General features: G+C 39.7%; 1 protein-coding gene across 1 annotated transcript; it reads left to right on the top strand.

Annotated features, from left to right (window-relative positions):
* The first annotated feature begins 6807 nt into the window (after window positions 1-6807).
* On the top strand, window positions 6808-8581 carry bhlhe22 (basic helix-loop-helix family, member e22). The gene has a single exon (XM_084399631.1). It carries the CDS (start codon window positions 6955-6957, stop codon window positions 7741-7743), a length of 789 nt encoding a protein of 262 aa, XP_084255757.1. The 5' UTR covers window positions 6808-6954; the 3' UTR covers window positions 7744-8581.
* Window positions 8582-8938: the final 357 nt, after the last annotated feature.

Genomic DNA, 8938 nt, shown 5'->3' with positions numbered 1-8938 from the left:
GAAAACAGCCTCGTGAAAAATGAATGGATATGAATGCAAGGAAAACCAACGACCTCCTGCTGAGGCTGTGGAGCGAGCGAGCGAGCGCGTAAGTGTGGAATAGCTATAGGATACATATGTGGGATTACGAATAGAAAATAAAGCAACACATGCATAAAGAGAAGGCTAAACGTGTCTGATATTAGACCAAATGTAGCTAATTGTTTGCATTGGCTCGCGATCGGCATCATCAGAATAACGGGGAAGCTTTTTCCCACGTTGCACTTGCTATTGTTTTTACAGCGCAATGGATAAAACGCATGCAAAATACAACCACGCGAATGCTTCTAACGGTTTATTAATCGTTTATAGCAAACGATAACTGTTTTTTTCACGCAAAACGCACGAGGACTCGTTACGTGTTGGTTTCGCTTTGTTTGTACCCGCTTGATTCCCACAGACAATAGATTAATGGACGCTGGGTCAACTAGGTCATATTTTACTGCTCATTATGAGAGTACAAACATTGATAAATCAGAAGCGCGTGGGCTTAAGACCAGGATCGAGAAACATGCACGAATTATAATGCAATGCATAAACATTTTTGATCAAAAATGGCGTTTCCCTTTGTTTCTCGATTCCATTCATTCGACCATCATATGCAAAAAAATCAGCTTAAAGCTGTTAGCTACTAATGACTGAAAGAAAACTGCGTGACATAGAACATAAAAACACGAAATAGAACATAAAAACTAAGCAGTAGTCCCATGGACTAAAGATGTTAGGACGGCTGTTGAAGTCTGTTGGTATGGATGGCAATGGCGTTCTTTAATTGTCAATGTTTTTGATTATTGAATCTGTATTCTTTTGGTATCATAATTTCCTATTCCCATGAACATACACCACTGACATACAGTATCCTTGCAAATTAAAAACAGCACACAGTAGGTTTTTGAGAGGTCTATTGACACTGATGTAAACAGAATGCGGATTACTGCGCATACAAACTCGACTTTGAGATTATTCTCAGGCTGTTTGCTGCACCAGGGCTGAGGAATATGATCAGAGAAAATGATCTGCAAGTTCGTTAATGACAGGTTCTTTTTTAATGTATGCATATAGAATAGATTGGACACGGTGCAGCAAACTGTACTTGTATCTGAGCGAGTAAGACAAGCCTTTGCATTTCAAGCAAAACTATCCGGATAAAACTCTAAAGTAATCTTATCTCAGTCTACATACACGAATACAGCGTTCAGAAATCCGTATAAGGAATTCTGCACAGAAAATGCTGATGATGGCAAACTTAAAAATTTCAATAGCTAATTCTTTTCCCTCTTAGTTCTATAGGCCTATACGCTGATCGATTGACAATGATGACAGGCGTCTTGTAAGCAGAGGAAGGCTAAAGGAGGAGTAATTATTAAAGGGAAACAAAAAGCGCGGTTATGTCAGAGCAAACGTGCGCTCCTTTTACTCTCAAGGACATAAGGAGACGTTCAGGACGTTGGTCGCAAACATCTGTTTGCCCAGTGACGTCACCACCCCCAAGCAATCCTCTTCTGCTAAAAGCAGATGCCTTATTTGTTTGGCTGGAGAGCCATTAATCCTTAAGTCAGTCGGTATGGGGAAAAGACTGGACAGAGAGAGACCGGTACCGTTTAACAGCACGGACATTGGGAATATTCAGCCCATCTTCAGTCCCAGAAGGAGCTGTGGGAAGTACGTTGCTTTTGTCGCTTGTTCCTTGCGAATGGAATACAGTTATGCGTCTTTTTCGAACGCATTTTGGATGCATCTTTTCTCGAACATGCGTATTAGCTTAACGCGACGTTTTCCTGGAATATATCTGAATTCTTTTTGACGTATTCGAGGGTTGAGTATTTTGTTTCACATTTAACTGGAAGCCTATCATGTATCTAATATGTATTTTTTTGTGTTTTCTTCTTGTAGGTGTTTGAGTACGTACGGACGTGGTCGAAGCCCCTGAAGCTTTTTTCCCCCTTTTTCTGAGGTCCTTTCAAGCAGATCAAATGGTCAACCCCCCCCCACCATGTTCCCTCTTTGTCCCAGACTGGCTGTCATTTTGATACCAGCTACAAAAAATAACGAAGGCCTTATCCCTTTGCTGTCATCATTTCATGGCCATATTTCATCATTTGGTGGTTAAGTAATCCTTTTGAGCATTCGCTTCGCTTTTATCAGATCTGTGCTGTTTAAACAGTTAACGGAATGGTTTCAGTAGCACAGAACATCTCTGAGATGGGGGTTTGAAAACCATTAATTTAATAGTGAATCCGCCGTAGTAGGCTACTCAAGTCATACGCGCCGGGACACTAAAACCAGAGGCTGAGGAATGACTGGATAAACGAAGGATTTCATGGTAATCCAGCTGCTTTGCGATGGTTACAATGATGGAGAGGGTTTGTAGCATATTTTAGACAGGCTTTGCGTGATTTGAGACTCTGGCTCTCCGTGTTCACAGCGGACCTTGATTTAATGTCTTACAATTAAGGCACGCGGTGAATGCCAAGAGCGGAGCCTTCCGCCAGCAGCAGGCCAAAAATACTGCAAATTCTACCTGAACTTTTCATTTGATTAAATTGCATTTTACCAATAAAAGCTGGTTTTGATAGTTCTGGTCTGTGTGTTGTGGATATTGTGCTAAATAATTGCTAAAGTATGTGTGTACTGCAATCTGTAAAAGTATAAAAAGGGAAACTATGCGATACGCTGCGGCTTGAAGGTGAGGCGCTGTCCAATACGCGTGGTGCTGAATTTCTCTGTGACGAAAAACCGCATCACAGCTAAGCGATAAAAGGAAACAACTAACAACTAACCATATGCACACGTGCAAGCGAGTGTGTTTAAGTGTCAAAAGACAGCTGATATTTTTAAAATCATAAAACAGCATTAATTGTATCATTAATTTGCAAAAGAGATCACGATATTGTTGTTTTATGAATCTGAAATGATATAAACCAAACATGTATTAACCCAACTGGTCACGTTGTTTTGCATTTTACACCACAAATATTCTTGAGACCCTGAGATGAATATTTTATCAACCTTCACTTGAGAATCTTAAGAGAGAGTGGCATTAAAAGCAATATGTCCACAAATGTATCTTTGTTGAAAGAAAAGCTGGGAACGGCCTGCTTAGAGTTGATTTTCACCTACAGTAATCTTCAATCCAATTGAATGATCCCTAAGGAGATGTCGACCCCTAACGGCTAAAACCGTAGTGTCTTATCAAGACGAGAGAAGAGAAATAGCTACTTAAAGAGACAGTTCATCCAAAAAGGACAATTCTGTCATAATTTACTCATCTTCATGTCGTTCCAAACCTGCATGACATTCTTTCTTTTGCAGAACAGAAAAGACATTTTGATGAATGCTAGTAACAAAACAGTTTGGGTAACTATTGACTTAATATGGGAAAAAACATAGTAAATAATGACAGAATTTTTATTTTTGGGTTAACTATCCCTTTAAGACAAGCATACAAATCTACTCAAATGATGCTGCGTTGAGACTAAATATGAGGATCTGAAATAAACCATGAAGAGGTGGTGTGATTATTGTTATTATTTCACTCTAATGCTAAAACTCTGTAAGACAATTACTTTATACATTAATAAATGTAAAAATATATTGTCGCTGTCCTGCAGAAACCGTCCATTATCCTTTTTTTTCTTTATAAATCATTACTATTTTTTACCCTTTACATCTGTCTGTGGGTTTTTGCAAATATTTAACCAATGAAAAGTATTAAAAAGAGCTTGAATAAACCTCATGACTCATTGGATCATCAAACTCTCGGCGAAACATCATAATTCCACCCATGAAGTGCCGCACGCAGCTTGGACCGTCTCTGCTTGTTTGCAATGCAAAGGTAAATTAAAAAATGGTTGTTTGAAAAAGTACAACGTATTCTTTACTCAAGAAACACCATATACATAAAGGCTATAATGCTTTATGTATTTGAGGATCGAAGAAGAGTGTCTAGTCTAGCATTTGCAGTCGAGTCTGTCCTGTCTTAAATAGCCTGTGCGCAGCACTTTGTCTTTAATAACAAAAACAAATAAATAAAAGAGAGAATAAATAACCTGCACAGGGTTCAAGGACAATTAAATAAGTCGTACTAAAGGAGCAAGGCATCATACTGCTGCCCCAGCAGTTACATAACACACGGCGACAGAACATTTCAAGATGTTGGCGGAATTAAATATATTTATATCCACATCGAATTCCATGGCCCTTTGCTACAAAAACGTAGGCGTAATAAAACGCAGTTTTCCTAAGAACGTGGCTTACCTGGTAAATGTACGCTACATAACTTGCATTAAATAAGAGTAGACGCTCAATGCAGTAACAGTAATGCATCACATAAACTGCCATCATAATTCAGATCACGCGCGAGCCTTGACATATCAGCACGCGCGGCCACAATTGCGCGAGGCGAGCTACTCTCGCATCAGAAGTATGCAGTAATTGGTATGAAGTGACCACTTTGAAATGATAAAATTGCTACTCACTAAAAAAATAACATGTCTCGGTTCTTTGTGTTGCTATGCAACCAGTGTTTGTTAAAAGAACGAAAAGATCAGAACATAATATGGCGCAAGAGGAGAGTTGAAATGGCATACATAGAGCAACTCTGCCACCTGCAGGAACAGCAGGATTTAACGGCGCATTTAAATCATTACTTGCATGTAAACACATTCATTCTTGGAGTCGAGCATCTAAGCCGTTGCTAAGTGATGTATAATAGGCTAATACTTATTAAACGACAGGCAGGCCGAGGGTGAGTGAGAGAAAACAAACAGAGGATCAGGAAAAGAGACTGAATTAAATACTAGCGGTATGCTATCTGAATATTGCCCCTATATTATTTATGGTAAGTGATGGTTTAAAAGAGTAGTAGGCCTACACTACATCGTTGTCGCATGAGATCACGTTGCATGTTTAATAAGTTGCGTTCGTGTATCATTTTGGAAATAATTATAATAGGTCCATAATGTTCCTATGTGTTGGCTAAAAAAATCCAATTTTGTAAAGAAAAAATTGGTTTACGTTCGGCGGTCCTAAATACAGAGTTTAGAAGGAGATGGAAAATACTTCCGGTTCATCCATCACACTGGAAACTGTATTGCTCATCAATACTGCAGCAACAGTACCACATGTGGACAGCGCCTGAATTTCTCTTTGCAGATATCTTACTGCATCACTGGTAAGATAAAAGTGAATAACGAACAACTAACCATATGCAAATGTGCACGCGCGTGTGTTTTAGTGGCAAAAGACAACTTTAAAATCATAAAACATATAGCCTATAAAAAAAAAAGAGATCCCGATATTGATGTTTTGTACATCTGAAATGTGAAATTATAAACCAAACATGTAGGCTACTCACCCAACTCGTCACGTTAGCCTTTTTTTTTTTGGTTTGTATTAGTCATAAATGTAATATTTGTCATGAATAGCCTATTACATGTGAGTCTGTCCTAATGTTTAGTAATGAGCGCAGTCTGAGACCATGTGGCAAAGGACAGTAATTGGAATTTTATGTTTTGTTAAGTAAAAAAAAAAAAAGTATCCTAAATGTAATTTATGTTTTTAATGTAACCTAAATGTAATTTATGTTACAAAATGTAGTTTTGTACACAAAAATGTGTACAAAAAAAATGTTAAGAGTTTATAGGAACAGCTGAACATCATTACTGAGATGATCACTACTCAGACCTACAAAAGATGCCTATTGCTGACAAATAAGTGAGACCACCTAAAAAATACGAGTGAGCGCAAAATTCATTATGGCCACGTGAGGGAGACTCTCGCTCATAAATGTGTGCACTTTATTTTTAGAAGCATTGTCCCAAAAGTTCGCACACTACCATTGTCTGCCACTGTGATGCAAAGTAGCCTATACAAAAGGGCCAAGTGAAGATAAACTTTATGTAGGCCTGCCTATACCCTGTAAGAGTAGCCTATACTCCCAAATGCAAAATTACGATTATCCAAATAGTTGCTGCTCTCTGTGTGTTTATTTAATGCAGCAGATGTGAATTTCTAAGAGTACATTTTTTTGAAGATATATATATATATTTTTTCATATAATCCAAGGGGTTTATTTAATATAGTGAATTCTTCGTTTAGAAAAATTAAATGATCAATAAGTTACGACAACATATGTTTTTACATTGCTTTAACTCATCAAAATAAATTATGCAATTTACAACTTGTTTTATAAGTTATACAAGATTCAAATCATTTTTTAAAGTCAGTTTAATGTAATTTAAGTTGAAATTACTTAACATCCAAGTTGATTGTACTTAAAAATGTAAGGCAGCTACTTTTTCCCCCAGTGTTGTTACCAGGACACTTGATCTAAATATGTGCCCCCTTTTTATTATTTGCATTAGAAATTAGGCCCACACACTCACTGTCCCTGCCTCAGCCTATGAAAAAGACTGCAACATCCAGAAAAACAAAACAAAAAAACATTAACATTAGAACATAAAACAAAGCTCAAGCGGCTTGAATACAGTTGTTCATTGGGTGTACACAGATGGGCATATGAATGAAGGAGCTGTGGTGCTTTTGTAAAGCTGTGAGAAACCCGTTTGGATTGTTTGTTACCGTTTTAATCCCATTAATTAAAACGTTAACCTGATTGGGTAGCGCGCGCTCAATCCCGATAGGCGAATCTTCTTCACATTAATAGCCCAACTTGAGATAATGATGTAAAAGACTCCCCCTTCTGCTGCTGATGCTGATCGCTGCCGAGATCTACAAAGTGTGTCTCAACACGATAAACGCAGTGTAGAGCACTTTAGGAGGAGCTACTGCCTCTACACCTCACTTGACAAGTGGAGCAGCCATCAACATCAACTCCACTTCATAGAGTAGAAACTTAAGGAGAGGACAGTGGCTGAGTGAAGCCCCACCATCGCGTCCGACTTTCTGGAGACTATGGACAGGAGATTAAACTTGGGTGGAGACATTTTTCACAAAACTCTCAGCGCAGTGTCGAGCAAAAAGATGGACTCGTTTCGACCGGCTGCGGGTATTGATCTTGGTTCCCGCGACAGCCAGTCGCCCATCAGCTGTTTCGACCAGACCGACCCAGACCCGGTGCAGCCCGGGGGGCGAGCGGGCACGCTGGGTCTGCCGACCGGATCTTTGTGTGTGAAGTACGGCGAGAGCGCAAACAGAACTTCGACTGCGGAGAGCAGCGGCGGCGAACAGAGCCAGGACGATGACAGTGACGACCGATGCGAGATGATGCTCATGGCGGACGGGAGAACGATGGTGCCCGGCGCAAAGTCAGAGGGAGGTAAGAAAAACAAAGAGCAGAAAACTCTGAGACTAAACATCAACGCCCGGGAGAGACGGAGAATGCACGATCTGAACGATGCGCTCGATGAGCTGCGCGCGGTCATCCCTTACGCGCACAGTCCGTCTGTACGGAAACTCTCCAAAATTGCCACCTTGCTCTTAGCCAAAAATTACATCCTCATGCAGGCACAGGCGCTGGAGGAGATGAGACGGCTGGTTGCGTATCTCAACCAAGGCCAGGCTATCTCTGCAGCCTCGCTGCCCGCGACCACAGCTCTCGCAGCACCGGGTTTGAGCGCATACGAGCAGCCGACTGGTTACCCGTTCCCCGCAGGAGTTGGAGCATCCTCCTGTCCGGACAAATGTGCCCTTTTCAACAACGTCACCTCCAGCCTCTGTAAGCAATGCACTGACAAGCCTTAAACTCTGCAGCGGTACTGACTCTGGTAGAAGCACATGCGCAACGTTTGACTCTGAAAAAAAAAAAAAAAGAGAGACTGATGTTTTCCAGCAGTTTTACAATGAGCTCAATATAGAAGAATGCTAAAAACTTTTCTTACAACTTCATTCCAAGAAAAACTGATTGTGTACATACGGTATAGCCTATACTTTAAGTGCTGGTGAGAGTGGGATAAAATCCAAACTAAAAGTCTATGTCTGTTTATGAAGAATGAACAGTCAATTAACGTGGACCCTTCAGAATGACGTGTATCACTGACCTGACAACATGCAACCACGTTTTACCTTGTTTATGATGCCAAACGTTTCAAGGTTTTTAAACTCTAACTTGCAATAATACGTATTCTTGCTACTTTGAATTTATGTTATGTAAATGTTTGCTTTCAAGTGCATCCGTGTTTTAAAAAGCAGCAGCTGGAAGGAGCAGCGTTTTTGGACTTTATTCCAAAGTAGCCTACGTGTTATTTCGAAAGCATAGTTGAGATTGTTCATTTTCAAAATTGTAATATAATATATTGTTAGTTTGGTGGAATCTTAAAAAGTTGTTTTGCTTTGTTTCATTTCTCTAAATGGATGAAATCAAGTGGGTCTGCATGCCTGGTCTGATTAAGCATTGTCATAATTGCTGTAAATCTCGCCGATTTGGCTTTTTACAAACACACATGCAGTTTGACTAGGGACGTGGCGGTTTCAACTTGTTGTCAGGTCGAGGCTGGAAGCAATGTAGATATATTAGTTTCAATATGACCACAGAGGGCCATTTGTATGTGTTGATGTATTGGAAAGCTTTATTAAAATATTTTGATCCAACATATTATGCCTGGTTTATGTTGTGATGCCTCTGGTAGTAAAGTGATTCATGGCTCCTGTTGGATTACGATCAATAAGTCGCCGGGAAAAAAAATAAAATATTTTACGGAAGAGAGTTATTTGTGAAAGGTTAAACTTCGGCATCTGACAGCAATAGTGTTATGATTCATTTAACGATTAAGAAGCAAGATGTTTAATATTTCTCTCACTAAATTAGCAGTGGTTTGTTGAACATGAGTGTTTTTAATTTTCTGCTCGTTTACATAAACGGGCGAAGCCCTGGGAAAAAAGACCAGACGTTATGGACAGCAATGCCCTTCGGCCAAAGGAGGATGTCTGTTAGTATTAC

The sequence above is a fragment of the Rutilus rutilus genome (genome assembly GCF_951802725.1).
Source record: "Rutilus rutilus genome assembly, chromosome: 24".
In the NCBI taxonomy this organism is placed as follows: domain Eukaryota; kingdom Metazoa; phylum Chordata; class Actinopteri; order Cypriniformes; family Leuciscidae; genus Rutilus; species Rutilus rutilus.
Note: the sequence above shows the minus strand (reverse complement) of the source record. Positions and strands in the feature narration are given on the sequence as shown.